The sequence below is a fragment of the Populus trichocarpa genome, chromosome 6, assembly GCF_000002775.5.
Source record: "Populus trichocarpa isolate Nisqually-1 chromosome 6, P.trichocarpa_v4.1, whole genome shotgun sequence".
Taxonomy (NCBI): domain Eukaryota; kingdom Viridiplantae; phylum Streptophyta; class Magnoliopsida; order Malpighiales; family Salicaceae; genus Populus; species Populus trichocarpa.
Window position 1 is genome coordinate 298171 of NC_037290.2, and position 17743 is coordinate 315913.

A 17743-nucleotide genomic window follows, 5' to 3' on the forward strand; every position below is an offset into this window, starting at 1 on the left:
CCAGTACTGACCAGTATCAGCATCAAACCTCATATATATGAACGTTTGTGTGTGTACATGATGGCCAGTAGTTGTGAGATAATTTAATTGAAACGAGGACCACAGCCACTGGCACTGCATTCATAAAACTGCCAGTTTTTTGGCTCAAAAACTATTTAACTATACATATATCATGCATAGAGAAGAGGAGGTGCATGTGCTAGCTGTGACCTCGCTCCTCTATGCATATGCATGCATGAATGGAGAATTGTGGATAACCTTTGTTTCTGTTCACTTGAATTAAAGGATTCTCCTATATTATAAATTATTTTATAGCACATGCTAGTACTGTTATTAAACTAATTAAATCAAAGGTACGCAAATCAACTCGGACAGTTTAATTGATTAAGTCGACCGGGCTTGACATGATCGACTCCCACTTAATTAAATATACAACTTGACCCCAGTCATATTCTAAATTGACAGGTCACCAGATCGATCAAACGTTCTAGGCTGAGTTGAATATGAAATTTTTAGCTCACAGTAACTGTTAAAACCACCCATGCATGATAATCTTTGGAATAGTAGTCTTGGTGAAGGCAAGAGTGTTTATGACAAGTACAAAAATGTGAAATCATAAGTGTACATCGATATAAAAATGCGGTGGCCAAGTCAGTCAAAAGAAACAGCAACCCTTTGATTAACCACTAACTTCAACATCATAAGATGGCTAAGAGCCATGTGGCTGTGGGTCGGTACCCTTTTTGGATGAGGGCTAGAACCAGCAAGGTTGTCCAAAGACACGAGAAAGCCAACAAAAGATTGGTAAAAGGGAAAGTTGCCAAAGTCGATTTCCTTGCTACCTTTAAAGCACGTACTTTGATCCCAATCAAGCATTCAAGTTCCCCACTCGAACCTTATAATTAATAACCAGACATGGAAGGGAAAAGAAACAAAAGTTCATGAGATTTTCTCTGTATGTGTTTGATGGAGACATGTTTTAAGTTGAGGTTCCTTGCAATAATCAAATATATATTTCTCGTTAGAAAAATGCCTTTTAGTTTGTTTGGTATCGTGAATGCATGCTTTTGTTGTTGTGGTTTAAAATGATAAATTTAGAAAAACTATAAATTATAATTATTTTATAATAAAAAAGGTTTTTAATAGAAACTATATAAACTATAGAGTGTGTTAATTAACCAAACATCTTCCTGATTAGCACAAAATACAGACAGTAGAACACCACACAACACCGCACACAGTAAACAAACAAAGCACAGAGAAAACTGCTTGCGCTGCAAACATGTATGTGCTGTACTGTTTTAGATTGAAAGAATTCTTGAATAATATTTTACGTATCAAATCAACTTTTTTACACAAAGGGTTTTACCGTTACTGCTGGTGTCGGGGAACTCATTTTTTGTGAGCTTTCTCTTCTTTACAAAATCTTTTTTTCTGAATTTATAAAGACGAAAGGGAAAGGTAATGCAAAGCAATGTGGTGTTGCTGCCTCACGTCTAACTGTCTAAAGTTCCATGGAGTACAACGAAGGTTAGTTCAAAAACAAAAAGGGAGGACAGATCAGGAAAGGAACAGGACATGAAAAGGAAGACTATTAATTAGGCTTGATATGCATTGTTGTCCAACACATTTGAAGTCAAATGTTAAATGGTAGTAGAACATGGAGTGCCTAATATTTGTCTACGTGATCAAGTCAAAAAGCATTATTTTATTTTATTTGTTTTTGGCTCGAGCCGTGGGTCTAAAGTCTAAAGATTTTTATAGAGGCTGAGCATATGATCATACGTAGAAAATATTTGCATTTGCGAGAGGAAGAGCTAGCTAAGTGGATCCCTTCTCTGGAAAGATGGAGATCACCTAAGATCCACATGTATATATGTTAATTTATTTTTAATTTGTTGGAGATTGATGATGAATATAATTGTAATCAATTCATTTACCAACTTGTGTTTTTTTTTCATAATTATTAATGAGAGATTTCATGGTAACTTATTGGGACCTCGTACAGTGTGTGATTCCTCTAATTTAATTTAATTTAATTTATGTGCATGCTGCTAGCCCTAAACATCTAGCTTTACGGCAGTGAAGTGGAGTGGTCTCCCCCAGTAGATTAGATTGTTTATTTGAGGAACCACAAGGAGGCAGGATATTTTATAAAAATTGGAATCAAAATCTTCTCACAATTAAGATGCTGTAGTTGGTTTAATTAATTAATTAAGAAAGTTCATTAATCTTGTGTAATTAAAGCAAAATACAAGCCACACCGTGACACAATTAGATAGAGCCTAGCTAGTATCTCTCAATTGCTCATATGAGAGATGTAAATGTGAAGGCCTGTCCCATCCATCAGAAGAAAGATTGAGGGCCCTGCTTGGCTTTGTGGTGGCACAACACAGCACAACACATGGTGATTAAGGTAATTTCCAATGCCTAAACCTTAAATTGAAAAAACCCCACCTTGCAATGCAATGCAATCAAACCTTCAATCTGTTAATTGGGCCACCGCATCATCATGGGACGATTGAGGAGCACACCATCCACTTGATCTTCCTCCCAACATTCTCATCCGACCATTGGTCCATTTCCCATGATTTTATTTGTCTATCTCAAGCCAGAGCTCATACCCCTTTCAGGCAAGCAAATGATGCCGCTTCTCCTTTGTATTTGGGGCATTACCTTTTTACCATAGGGAAAAAAAAAAAACAAAAACACTACATCATGGCTCTACCCATGTGGGATTCATTCTTTCTACAAATGTCCCAACCTTGTTCGCTGTTCTTCGCCATGCGATGTCTCTGGTTAGATTACTCAAACAAACCACAAAAAGGAAAGCTTAATTAATTTAAATGTATTACATTATACCAAGTTACAAAAAACTTGCTACCATTGTTCTTCGCCATGCGATGTTTCCCCCCTCTATACTATCATTATGTTTTTTCCTTGTTAATAAGATGGTTATGCAGTGATGCTAATTCTATACCCCATCACAAATATCCTCAGGTTTATATTCAAACACATTTGTAGAAATCTCACAGCATATGCATCATGGTTTTAAGATATTTTCATACATAGAAATGATTAGATCTAGACATGCTATCTTTGCAAATGATAGTTGTTTTTAAGTTGGGAATCATAAAATCAATGTCTTTTATATGAATATACCAAAACCATCTAAAAATTAAAGAAAATAAATCAATGTCTTTGCAAATATTATTAGAAACATTCTATTTCTTTGAGAGGAGGGGTTATTTTTATTTTATTTTATAATAAATAAACAGGCAAAAAAAAAAGGAAAAAAAAGGCTTTAATCATTTTTCAGTTGCAAAATGCCCTAACCTTTTTATCATTTTAATGGAAAGAAGATGTAGAGAAAGTGTGTGTGTGTGTGTGTGTATTTCTTTTTATTTTTTCAAAGAGCATCATGCATGCCAAGCAGATGAAAATCCATCCACCCTTCATTTTCTCTCCAAAATGGCACCAATCAAATTATTGTATTTCTATTTGTATATATAAAAAAAAAGGTAAAAACTTTAGCATTAAAGCTTTGCTTTGACTGTCTCTCTCTCTCTCTCTCTCTCTCTCGCTCGCTGCCTAATAGTCCACCAGAAGCACAGTTTCAGCTTCTTCTTCTCCTTCTTTCTTCAGACAAGCTTATTTAGGCTACAAGGAGTTCTCTCTCCACGGTGTTTTGCTGATAAAGCTAACATCTTCTCTTAACTTTCTTGATGTTTCAAGTTCGGTACTTTCTTTCACTTCTTATCTCTCTCTCTCTCTCTTCATTTTTTACTCTTTTTTTCATCTGGGTTTCTGCGGTTGGCTTGGATCTGTAGTGGGGTTTGGCTACAAGTATTGATTTTGTGAACAAGATCTGAACTTTGCTTAATTAACATTTGATCATGTTGGTTTACTTGGCTTGTTTGAGAATGCATTATGTTATTTGCTGACTTGGTTGGTTGATTCTTTACTTTCTTTGGTGGTCCTTGAATCCTTCATGCTTGTTTTTCATTTTTTATTTTTTGATGGGCCTGGTTTTTGTGTTCCTTTCTGGTGAGAAATGATTGCATGTTGAGTTGGCCTTGTTAGCTATGAAATTTTGATCTTGTTCAATTTTTTCTTCAGTTTCACTTGATCGAACTATGGGTGCTGCTCTTTGATTGATTGTTTTTTCTTTCCTTCCTGCGAAATAATTAATATTTCATTGTAATTCATTTTCAGGTTTGTGTCTGTTTTTGCCAGAAAGTGTTTCGTATTTGACCTATTTTTAGGTAAAGTTAAGTTTCCTGATATACATATGGTTTCCCTACGTTTGAGCTGTATGGTGATTATGTGATGAATAACGGGTTGGTGGTCTTTTTTTATCTGACTTTGTGATGCAGTGTTTAGGCAAAATGAAATTAGAGTCAATTATGCTATCACTTTTATATTGGTATTGTTCCATTTTACTTGGATTCCATACCATATTGTCTTTTGAGTGTCTTCTGTATTGATATGCACCTAAATCAGTGTCTTTTAGGTGTTATGAAGCCATATAGAGTGCATTTTTGTGCATTATGTTCCATGTGAATTGTAACTTACCATAATGTCTTTGACAGATTATTTGCTGCTGTTGGCAAAATTGGATAACAACATTTTTAGGGCTGCCAGTGGCAGAGATGTGATTCTGAGTTTTGGGCGCCTTAAAGTGGATTCATTCAATCTGATGTAGTTTTGTTGTCTGATGGCCTCAATAACTTCTAGCAAACCTTCCTTGAAACAGCACCAGAAAACAGCTGGTGTTCAAAAATTGGAGGCCGACCTTAGGCATTTGTCTTCGCAGGGATCAAAACCATGCAAGCCCCAGCTGATTAATCGTGAGCAGGTACAGCTGTTGGTAGAAAATATGCCAAAGCAGGTTTTGTTAGAAGCTTTTGAAAATATAAAGCTCCTGAATTCTAATCAAGAAGGGGCTTCTGATTCTTTGAGTATTAAGTTGGAATCAAATTCTTCCTTTCCCTGTTTTGAACAAACATCAACTGAGGTGGATTCTAGTGTCAATGAGACTAGAGGCTTACAGGATGTTTCTGTTGATCAAGAGAAGAAAACATCAGAATATGGAAGTGTAAAAAACAGTTCAGTATCTGCCAAAGTTAGTGATGGAACCAGCAGTCTGGGTAAGACGAGTGGAAGTGCCAAGATTAGTGACCGTGTTGATTATGCTGAGGGTGGCAAGAGAAGTATGTGTAGAGGAAGCACCAGCAGTGATGTTAGTGATGAAAGCACATGTAGCAGCTTTAGTAGTAGTATCAGCAAACCTCACAAAGCAAATGACTTGAGATGGGAAGCCATCCAAGCTGTTAGAGCAAAAGATGGGGTTTTAGGTTTGAGTCATTTTAGACTGCTGAAGAGGTTGGGTTGTGGGGATATCGGGAGTGTGTACCTGTCTGAGCTGAGTGGAACTAAGTGTTATTTTGCAATGAAGGTAATGGACAAAGGCTCTCTTGCCAGTCGCAAGAAGCTGCTTCGGGCTCAGACAGAAAGAGAAATATTGCAATCTCTGGACCATCCTTTCCTTCCAACGCTCTACACCCACTTTGAGACAGATAAATTCTCTTGTCTATTAATGGAGTTCTGTCCTGGAGGAGACTTGCACACTCTCAGACAGAGGCAGCCAGGGAAACATTTTCAAGAGCAGGCAGTAAAGTATGATAAGTGAACTTCAACTATTTATCCTGTTATTTTTATGTAGTGGTCATGCATTTTCAAAAGTTATTTGCTGATAACATGACAACAGTTTCCATAGTTGGGAAGAAAGTGTGTTTGACCTACTTTTGGGTATACATTTTATAAATTTGGAAGTGCCACCTTCATAAAGCATATAATTTAGCCCACGGTTGTCCTCTTAGTATCTGCTGCTAGAATACTATTTGTGCTTAAAATGTTGGAAGTAAAATAAACGGGAGCAGAATATGAGTATCTATTGGAGTTTAATGCTGCAGAACCTGTAAAACTTCTACGTGCCACTTCCTCAATTAAAATAATTTATATTTTGATCAAACAGAACAATTAAATAAGGGTGTGGCATTTGTGCTTGGCAAATTAATGGCTAATTGATAAAACTAGTTGAATCAACAGTTTATATCTTACAGGTAATGCATTATCCCGAAGAACCAGATTTGGCTATCTGGACCCATAACTTGCTTTTATACCCATGGTTTCTTCTCATCCTGGATGATTCCTCTCTACTAGCAAAGCTAGTGACTCTTACACATCTTCAAAATGGAGTGTAAGTAACTATCTGAAGCAGGACGTTGTTGAACTTGAGTCACTCTGGAACTGAATTTAGTTGCAGAAGTTTGATTCAAATTGCATTTGCACTTTTGATGTCAATTTTGATGTAGGCTTAAACTGTTAGATCTTGTTAACTTTAGATTGAAAGAGCAAAGAATCCTGGTCTCAGCATCAGGTAAATTGGACATAGAATTTCTCAAAGAAAGAAAACAACATTATCCCATTTGTGGTGGATTTTTCAATACAAAATCCATGACTTGTTCGACTTTGATTTTTCTTCAAACCTGCATAAAACTCAAAATTAACCATCTTTGCTCTTTCCAATTTGCAGGTTTTATGTAGCAGAGGTCCTGCTAGCTTTGGAATATTTGCATATGCTTGGGATTATTTACCGTGATCTTAAGCCAGAAAATGTCCTTGTGAGGGATGATGGGCATATAATGCTCTCCGACTTTGACCTTTCCCTCCGTTGTACTGTCAGCCCAACTCTTGTCAAAACAGCATCTCTTGAGTCCGAGCCGTTACGAAAGAACCCTGTTTACTGTGTTCAGCCTGCTTGTATTGAGCCTTCCTGCATCCAGCCATCCTGTGTTGCGCCTACAACATGCTTTGGGCCCCGCCTCTTTTCTAGCAAGTCCAAGAAGGATAGAAAACCCAAAAATGAACTAGGAAATCAAGTTAGTCCATTACCTGAGCTCATGGCAGAGCCAACTGATGCAAGGTCAATGTCGTTTGTTGGGACCCACGAGTATCTGGCTCCTGAGATCATCAAGGGTGAAGGTCATGGAAGTGCTGTTGATTGGTGGACTTTTGGGATCTTTCTATATGAACTCTTATTTGGTAAAACTCCCTTTAAGGGTTCTGGAAATCGAGCCACATTGTTCAATGTTGTTGGCCAGCCTCTTCGATTCCCAGAATCACCAGTTGTTAGTTTTGCAGCAAGGGATCTTATAAGGGGTTTGCTTGTAAAAGAACCGCAACATAGATTGGCATACAAACGAGGGGCAACTGAAATTAAGCAACATCCCTTCTTTGAAGGTGTGAATTGGGCATTAATACGCTGTGCTACCCCACCCGAGATCCCAAAGCCAGTTGAGATTGAGAGGATACCTGGCCCAGCATCAACAAGTGAAAAGGCCGCAACAGTTGCAGCTGCTCCTGGTCAAAAAGGTTCTGAAAATTATCTGGAGTTTGATTTCTTTTAGAAAATATTTATTACAATTTGCAAATTGTTTCTCTTTAAGGGGAAGAATTGTTCTGAACATCTTAGGTGTTGTTGGTGATGAGGATAAAGTTCTTTTTCCTGTTTTTTTCTCCTTTATTGACAGATGATAAGGAAATGTAATGTTTGTTGTTTCCTTTTAAAAAATCTCAAATCTGTATCACATAATTATTGCTTGGAGTCTCGAAGTGTAGGAGCTTGGAACTCTGTCACTAGACTGGTTCAGAAATGTGGCCGATAGTCCTGTTGAGGGGACTCCTTCGAGCTCTCGGTCATACTAGCTATTAGTTCTGGAAATAGGTCTCAGGCAAATGTACTTTAGCAGTGGAATGATTCAATTGATTGGCCAACACAAATACAGTCCAAAATTGATTTAAATTTATTCGTATCTGCTGCTTGATCTGTGAATATATTTACATGTAAGCTCAGTTCTTTGACTTGCCCTCAAATCTTGAATTCCTGCATGTTCTTTGGTTTTGAATCGCTTGCAAAAGGTATGGACACAGGTTCATGACTGAATTGCAGGCCAAGAAGAGCAGGATATGTACACACGCTTCACGGATTCTCTCTTGCAGCTGAGGTGCTGTAAGGGCATCCAGCAATCTTGAACTCCAATTGTGTGAAGTTTTTCCTATTTTTATGATTTTGTTTCTTTTATATTTTATCTTTTCAAATCCATCGGTGTAAACTTTTAGATGAAAATGAATTTCTATTTTCATCTCAATTAACAAACACGTTTCTATTACAGTTGTTCATATCACTTTTGTCCCCATTACAATCCAAATGCCATACTTAAGAACAAGCAGTGACATGAATTTTGCAGTTTCTATAGAAGCAAGCCAAGTGGTTCCATGGATTACAGAATCATAGAAACCATGTACAGACAGAGTGCAAGTGAAAAAAGTAAAACAATGTGGTGATCAAACAAGCAATCTCGGGTCTGACGCGCTTGCAACTGAGCTATTCCTGCTGTGATCAGCTTGTGTATATATCTTATATTTTTACATAACTTTCGGTGATTTGAAACACATGCAAGCAAACGAGTCGTTATTTGTATTGGATTCATCTTGCAACGTGAAAGACTTTTCACTGGGATTGTCAGGAAGGGTTATAGGTGATCCAACCATCTGGTCAATCACCACTTCCTTTCCATCGCATATGATCTTGACATCGCAGAACTCGGGTGCGTTTTGAATTACTTGATCAGCTATCCCATTTCCTCTCTTAGACCTCAACTTCCTATCCATCACCAAATGTTGAAAATTCAATCAACTTTAAGCTTAAAACACAGAAGGGTTATTCACAAAAAGTTTAAATGTCATAAATTACAGGCAGTAATGTACCTTAGATTGGACTTGGAGGTTCCAAGAATCAGCTTTCTCATGTTGACAACTGTAATGAGGTCCATCATAGCTTTCCCAACCGCATCACTTTCAACGAGGATGGTGTCTACCTTAACCTGTTTCATTACAGCTCTTTCATAAATCAACAAGGTTGCAAACCGTTTGGCACCGCGTTATCAAAAAAATTTATTTTATTTTTATTAAAATTTAATATGTTTTGTATATTTTAGATCGTTTTGATATGTTAATGTTAAAAGTAATTTTTAAAAAATAAAAAAAACATCATTAATATATATTTTAACATGAAAAATTATTTAAAAATCAATCAAAACTCTAATCGGTAGGGACAAAACAGCATGTGATAATCATAGAACCTTGGATGCAGAACACATGTTGATGAACTTTTGTAGGAGTTCTCTCCTCTTGTCTCTTTCTTGGGCCATGTAATTCTCCACCTGCTGAGCACTCACTTGACTCTTTGGAAGCCTACCCACTACCATCCACAAAAGGCACAAAAATCATTCAAAACTCGGTTCAGGTAACAATATTATCAAGATCTACCATGAACAAACGCATTCCCACTTCTTGTCTTTCACAAAACTTTGAATAATTAACACGGGTCTTACAGTGAGGATGGGTCAAAAGATTCAGGCAGACAAAGTTGAAGAATCAACCCTTGTAACTCCCGCTGATATAATCTTATATATAAAAAAAAACAATAAAAAAAAAAGCCTTAAAATATGAGCTAAAACCAGGCTCAAGGCCTCAAAACTAGACTAAATTGCAAGAAATAATTGGCTTCTCAGTACTATATTCTCGAAGATTTGGCTTACATGATAAACTGAACTGCAAAGCAACTAGCACTCTAGCTTAGCTAGGTCATTAACTCCCATGTTTACCTCTTAATGCCAATTGTTGACCATATTTGTGCCTTTTAATAATAACAACAACAACAATAATACAAGACCTTTCAACCTCTAAACATAATCAAAGTCCCGACTAATCACCTAGAACAAAACAAAGTTATACTATATGCTAATAGTAGTTTTGTCTTTGTTCCAAGTAAAGCCATTAATTAATGGTGGTTAAGACATTAGACCAGAAAAAAAGGACATGGCCCAAGTTGTCCACGAATTTATTTAATTACTAGTCTTGAGTCTGACCCAAGACTCACCAACCAGATTCAGAACTTCAACACAAAAAAACAGGAAAATGAAGAAAATCAATGATCGATCAGATCTAAACTTACAAGGAGAAGGAATGTAATGTATCTCAGGGAAGATATGGATGAGAAAAACCATGGTATTGGAATCAATAATAGCATTCTTCAATGTCCAAGAAAGTGCATCCATGCTAGACTCACTCTTTCCTACACCAACATAAACACAATCTTTCTGATGCTCTCCATATACATCAAAGGAAAACACACTCCCTTCTATGTCTTCTTTGATGGATTCCAAAGGCACCCCATGATTAATCTCAAAGAGATCACTTGAATATTTCTCTTCTTCAATCTCACATACGCTACGGCTTTCAGCATAATAGCACTGCTGGTGTTGATATGAACTTTCAGTATAAACATTAGTTCTTGCAATATCTTCTTCTTGGTGCAGGTAGGCGGTTTGATCTGTTAATGATACAGACATTTTATTGGATGAGAAGAATGGCTGAATGTTTGTGAGTGGCTTGGAAAAGAAGGAAACTACAAGAACATGAAGAGAATCGATAGTAGTATATATGGAAATGTAGAGAGGAGAGGGTTCACATTATCTTCAAGCCACTCTCTACCTATGATATCATATCATATTTGTCTTTCATGCATGTAGCATCTTTGAAATGTCAAAGGGAAGGGGGGTCTTCTCATTAAAGTGAAAGGCTAAGAGATTTTTAGGGTAAACTTCAAAAACACCCTCCAGCTATTGGTTAGTATCAATTTTACTCCCCCAAACAATTTCTTATATTGTTTTTATCTCCGAACAATTCTATTTCTTAACTGGGATCTTGATACAAGCGGACGACGGGGTATGTTACAAGTTAAAATCCTTAAAGACCGAGAACATCATAATCATAAAGGAAACATTCAAAATATCAAAGTCTTTGATTGCCAAAAAACTATTACAATACTTTATATAAAAAAATAGAAAAGATCATAACAATTCTAAATAGAAAAAATAAACTAGAAAAACTATTCCATTTAAATAGGGAAAAAAACTTAAAAAAAAAAAAAAAAGGAGAGGCATAATAATATTGAATAGAAAAACACAAGATTAACTAAGAAAAATATCCTTTCTTTTTTATTCTCCAAAAAAGTCCCTCCATCGTATCCCTTACTAGAATTTCTTAACTAAAACGTTAAATTTCTTGTAAAATGAGATTGCTTCTCACAATCTGAAAGAGTCCATGGTCAAATATGGATAATTAAGAGCACTTAACCGATGATTTTGAAGACTTGAAGGACGAAATTGATGTGAAAGTTACAAGGGACGTCTCTCTCACCAGCTTCTCGGCATCGCAACCATGACGTTGTTGCCCAGTAATTGACATCTGCCGGGCCTGAGAAGGGAATCTACTTGTCGTTTTCCATCTCAGTCAATTTAATAAAAGTATAATTAATTTGCTTAATATATAATTAGCTACACTTGTCTATTTTCTTACAAATTTAATTAATTGGTGTGTGAGATTTCATGACTCCAATAAGAAAATGTCTGTGCTTGTTCTCTATGCACACGCATAGAATATACGAATATGTTGAAGGGGATCAGAGTTAATTAATTGGCCTGTGGCGTTGAAAATCCAGGACTATATAATAATATATATTTCCCATTCTTCCAATATATATAATAATTTTAGAATGAATTTATTATTATTTTTAAACAGTAATCAAACACTAAATTAGTGTTTAGCAATATAATAATCATAATAGCAAAGGTTCGTAAAGGATCACAACCATTAATTTTGTGGGGACTCGATCGGCCATCAATAAGGTCATCCTTCTTTAACATGTATGAGTTGTGTATATTCCATTTGCCTTTCTTTGCGAACGTAGCACATAATATTTTTGTACAGGTATTTTTTAATTAAAAATATATTAAAATAATATTTTTTTATTTTTAACATTATCATATTAAAACTAAAAAAAAAACCTAAAATAACATCAATTGAATGTTTTTTTCGAACAAAAAAACAATTTGAAAATAACATTAAAAGGAGGATTAGCTAGCAGCATTACCGAGCACTCCTTTAATTGCAATTATATGTATTGTAATTATGTCCAACTTAATTCTTAAGTGTAGGCTTTCATGTAAATAAGATGGGAAATCTATGTATTCTGCAGTCCACACACACACACACACACATATATATATATATATATATATATTATATTTTGGGGGGTCGAATTGGGGAATCCAAATTGGATCCATCCCTTCATGCTCTCAGGTCTGTGTGGGCTTGAATTAAGAGGTTAGTTAAGCTCCTATGAAGCCCAGATCAAAACAATCCATGGCTTCACCATGATGAATAAACAAATCAAAGAGGGCACCTGAGAGCATGAAGGGATGGATCCAATTTGGATTAATAATCTCTTAGTTTTCCAGTTTAATTTTTATTTATTATTAATAATTTTCTATATATATATATATATTTACAAATAATTCTTGATTTATTTAATTAGATACATGTATAAGATTTTTAATTTTTAACGAGGAATGGTTCATGGCAAGAAAAAACAGTTGAAAAAGTTTATATATATATATTTACTGAAAAACAAAATTAATTGAATAGGCAGTAGAGACTAATGTATCCAACTAGGGTTAAGCATGAGTCCTCCCGTTGTGACAAGGGTTGGTTGGTAGTTATTTTCAAAGGAAGAGCATCACCTCATCAGCAGGCCCCCAAATGTTGATTGATTGTGATGTGCAGGCAGAGATGTCTGTATTAATTTGAAGGGAAATTAAGAAAAACAAAAATAAAATAAAAAAAAAGCAGAAAACTTCTTATGTCATCTCGGGCCACTAATGGAGCCCTGAATATCGAGTCCTATTTTTTTACCCTGCATGCGCATGCATATAATAATAGCTTAAATATTACCCCTTGAATTATTCCTTGTACGTATGATTAAAACAATAGAAATAATCTTACATTTTTTTTACCCTGCACCATTGACATTGGACAGATTGTTTTTTAATATTAAATACTCTCAGAAACCTTGGAAGCATAGATCATATGCATATATATATATATATATATATATATATATATATATATATATATATATATATATATCTATATATATATATATATTGAAGTCTAAAAAATACAATATATATATATATATATACGATTTGGTTGTAATTTTAAAATTTGTGAGCATCAAATTTCTTTCTTTTTGCTACAAGCCGCGCCAAGTCAAGTGATTATCAATTTAAATTCGTTTGAGAATGATGTATTTAATTTTAATATAGTTTAATTCTTCTAATTAAGAGTATCCTTTATATATATCCACCAAATAAAATAAAATAAAAACTAATAATTAACCTCAAGATCTGGTAACCAAAGTGATGTCCCTTACACCTCAAGTTCCTTCGTTCTTGAGTATGTATTTGCTGAACAATCAGGAGAATGGAAGAATACAAAGAGTAGGACAAAAGGCAATTACTCCCATCTTAATTAAGCAGCTTCATTGTATTTCTCTTGGCCGACCTGTCAGGTTCCAGGCTAATCGTGTCTGCATCTGCTGTCCTCTGTCTTTTTCTTTACGAGACCAAATTAATGCCTTTTTTATTACACAAAAAAATAAAAAAAAAATCTCCTTTTCAATTTTATTAAAATTAATCATGAAAAAAATAAGAGACTCTCGCATAGTTACTGACGTAAAAGTATATATGATTGGCATGCGCGCGGTTACTATTTTTTTTAATTTTTTATTTTTGTTCTATCAACTAAATATGTTATTTTCGTATTAATTTTTTAAACTCCTAATATTACTCTACAAAGTTTGGTGCAATAATTAATACATTAATTAAGAGATTAGTTAAAGAGGAATTAATGGAATGATGATATATAACACAAACGTCTTTCCTATAAAGACAATTAAGTTATCGGATGTATATATAAAGTGCTTGCTAGCTAGGGATTCCCCTCCCTCCCCCTCTCCTCTTTTCTTTTTTTTTTCACCTTTTTTCAATTTTACCATGCCTTCTTTGATGGTAAGGTTCAAGTGGTATATTCAAATAAAGAATAATTAGATACCCATTAACTTTAAAAAAACAAAAAAAAAATAGCAATAATTAATATTGTTTAATTTGATCCCTTTATAAAAGGTTTTTTTTTTCTTCTTAACATTAAGGATTCTTTTTATTAATTAATCAACTCGGAGAGATATATATTGTTTTGATCCCTTTATATATATATATATATATATATAAATTCACATTCTTTAATAGAGCAAAATTAATGAAATTAACTCGTGACAAAATGGTGAGAGTCCATGTCTATATATATATATATATATATATGGAAGCTTTATATATATACATTAATATTCATGGACCCAATTAAGAACTCAAAAGTTAAAATAAAGAAAAACATGACTATAATTTCTCCATTGTTGGTGGTTGACATGCCTGCCATTAAAGGATCGATCGATGACACATTGCATTCTAGCTACTTTTCTCATGATAAAAGGAGGAGGAAGAAGAAGATAGCCCTAACCGAAAGGAAAAAGGAAGATAAAAGGCATACTGGCTAGATGGATGAGTAACCATAATATTCTTTTGCTTTTACAGCAACTGCTACTCGTATGGTTGGCTACTGTGATTTATTTTATTTTATTTTATTTTTAAAAGTTAATCTTACAATGATAGTGTTTGATTACTGTTTCTATATATATATATATATATCGAGACAGTGATGACAAGTATATATTTTTCTTTATTTTATATTTTAAAAATATAAATATTTATTTTAAAAGTGTTCGAGAAATAAATTTAATTTATGTTTTTATCCCTGCCTCTTCAATCAAACATATTTATATTTATTCATTTTTATTTCCTTACTTAAATGTGTTTAGAAACAAGTCATCAAATCTCAGACAAGAATCAGTTAGGACCTAGTAAATTTAACAACAAAAACAAGAACTAATGGAGTAATAGTCTAATAGGGTTTCATTAAAATAATGAATTCTAGTTATTATCTTACGTACTTAAAAATAATTAGTTTGAATTATTATATTCTAACTCCACATGTTATAAAAAATAGAAATCTAGTGATTTTCTCTTGATTTTAATAATTTTCAAATCCTAAATGTAGAACTTGCTTGCATGTTGCAAAATTATTCAATTCCCAAATTTTTCCTTCTTTTTGAAGGATTCCATTTTCATGAAAGGTGTGTGTGCTAGTATGAGAGTTTTTTTGTTGTTGTCAAAATAGCATTAAATCATATCTTTCCTATTTCTTTCCAATAAAACCAAAAACACAAAGACAAATAAGAGGGAAAACTATGTTATTAAACTCAGGTTGTCATACACAGAGACATGTCGGTCTAGATCATAATTCAGGTCTAGGTTATATTTCAAATTAAATTAGGTGGAAATTGACATCAATTAAGCCTAATCAACTTACCATATCAATTCATAACCCGATCAAAATCTAATTTAATACTTTTTAATATTTTTTAAAATAACACTATTTTAAATTTTCTAAAATTAATTTGTCTAATCCATGTATTATTAAACTATGACATGGGCCAAGCTTATGAATTTGAAAAAAAAAGCAAGATCATGTACTTCTCTCCCTATAAATTCAGCCCTTTTATGGAGCCTATAAGACAGTGTTTGTCTAAGAAGTTGCATCTGCGTTTTGCTTAAAACGCAGATGCAATAATGTTTGGTAACAATAAAAAACATAGGTTACTATTCATGGGTCCCATGAAATTTTGCGTTTGAAACGCATGGAAAAGGAAAGCAGGTAGGAGCTGCTTCTTGCGGCTGCATCATGCTGCACTGTTCAATAACAGTGCAGCATGCCTCCACTGTCGCACTATTTACTTTAGTGAACAGTTTTTTTTTTTTTGAAAAACCAGTGCAGTTAATTGATTTCACTCGCACTGTTCATGTGAACGTGAACAATAATTTTGTTTTTGTTTTTTTAAAAAATTAGTTTAAGGTGAATTAAATTTATTCGTACTGTAATCTCAATTTTATTCCTGATAATATTTTACCTAATTTTATTGCACGCTCAAAAAATCATGGAAACTGTAGTTCTTGTCGGATGAATTTTGTATGTAATGGAATTGTAGATAGTTTAATAGAACAATAAAATTTTTTTTTTATATAAAGTATGATTTATTTTATGATGTAATACCAATAGTTAAATCTACAATATTTAAATTAAAAACAATAAATATTAATATGTATTTTTTAAAATTATTTTATAACCTCAATTTCAAAAGCATTCTTAACCAAACACAATAAACTACCTTTTGTTCAACCTCAATTTCAACCATCGTTTTAACCAAACGTAATATTTTTCCAAACTAACCTCGATTTAAAGTACTTTTTATAAAATAACTTTTTTCAAATCACAACCACAATCGCCACCACAATACCAAACTAAGTAAATTCATAAAAGTTCCAAGGTTAGATGGTCCATGCAGAATTTGCTTATTGCTGTTTCAGGCAGTAGCCAGAGCAGGCAGTCATAAATTCAGTACATATATTATTAATAACTAGCTAGATCAACCCAGCAAGGCAAAAGACAGACAGATCTGGGGTAAATTCGTAAGAGTTCCATCCCTATAAGCTAATTCTCAATTAGATTCTTAACGCAGGCAGTCATATACTTTTCATTTGCAAAAATACTTAACTCGGAAGAAACAAACCTAAATGTTAAGTTATCTTCCATAAAAAAAATAGAACAGGCACTCGGAATCATTAGCCTACTAGTATGGTAGGAAGGGGGACCTAGCTGAGAGTTTCCAACACATATTAAGGACCCAATTGATAAAAAGTATTCTTAGAGCTCAAAACGAAATTGGTGTGAAGATTGGGGGACCAAAACGAGGTTATCGTATCCCAATAAATTCAATTGAAGAGAGTAGAGAGGAAGTTAAATCATTTGGCAGGAAGTAGATCTATGTAGATGGGACTCCCTCCCTCCCTCCCTCCCTGCCAAGGTAACCCGTCCGTATCAATGGGTGGTCAGTAACTCTAATTGCCTGTTTGGCAGTGTGGTAGCGGTTGTTTTTTAAATAGTTTTTCGTGCTGAAATATATGCCAATGATGTTTTTTTATTTTTTAAAAATCATTTTTAACATCAGCATATCAAAACGATCCAAAAAGTATAAACCGCACTCAATTTTAGCAAAAAAAAAAAATTCAAAATTTAGCGAAACACAGGTTGAAACACACAGCCAAACAAGCACTAAAGGAAAAATACAAATCAAAAGCCAAAAAAACAAGTGAAAATAATACATCTCTAAGCAACTTCCCTTCACTTTCCCCTGTCTTTGATGACACAAAAGAACAAAAATGTTGTGGTGGTCGTGCATGTGAGTGTTTGATTTGGATTTTAGGAGGGTTTTTTTTTATAAGTATTTTTTACTTGAAAATATATTAAAATAATAATTTTTTTTATTTGTTTTAAATTATTTCAACACCAACACATTAAAACAATTAAATAAACACTAATTTGAAACTAAAACAATGCAAGAATTTTCCAGGCTGTGGTTGGATCGCAATACAAAATAACACCGTGGTGTTTGCTATTATGATAGAGGTTTTTTCAAAGTATTTTCTGTTTGAAAATACATCAAGATAATATTTTTTATTTTAACAAAATTTATTTCTAACATTAAAACAATTTAAAAATTAAAAAAGATTAAAGAAAAAAATATTCAAAAAAATTAAAAAGT

At 33.8% G+C, this 17743-nt stretch overlaps 2 protein-coding genes across 5 annotated transcripts; one reads left to right on the forward strand and one right to left on the reverse strand.

Annotated features, from left to right (window-relative positions):
* The first annotated feature begins 3528 nt into the window (after positions 1-3528).
* On the forward strand, positions 3529-7867 carry LOC7463641 (serine/threonine-protein kinase D6PKL2). 4 transcript variants are annotated; one of them, XM_024603105.2, is made up of 4 exons: positions 3529-3739; positions 4216-4265; positions 4593-5679; positions 6599-7867. In XM_024603105.2, exons 3-4 carry the CDS (start codon positions 4718-4720, stop codon positions 7470-7472), a joined length of 1836 nt encoding a protein of 611 aa, XP_024458873.1. In that variant the 5' UTR covers positions 3529-3739; positions 4216-4265; positions 4593-4717; the 3' UTR covers positions 7473-7867. The 4 variants fall into 4 exon arrangements, with proteins under 4 accessions (XP_024458873.1, XP_024458871.1, XP_024458872.1 ...); XM_024603103.2 differs by having other exon boundaries at positions 3529-3734; XM_024603104.2 differs by lacking the exon at positions 4216-4265.
* Positions 7868-8295: 428 nt separating this feature from the next.
* LOC7458468 (U-box domain-containing protein 35) lies at positions 8296-10653 on the reverse strand. The gene is made up of 4 exons (XM_002308717.4): positions 10082-10653; positions 9207-9325; positions 8833-8948; positions 8296-8728 (listed from the first exon to the last, which is right to left on the reverse strand). The coding sequence occupies exons 1-4, from the start codon at positions 10476-10478 to the stop codon at positions 8491-8493; spliced, it is 870 nt and encodes a 289-aa protein (XP_002308753.3). The 5' UTR covers positions 10479-10653; the 3' UTR covers positions 8296-8490.
* Between the last annotated feature and the right edge of the window lie 7090 nt (positions 10654-17743).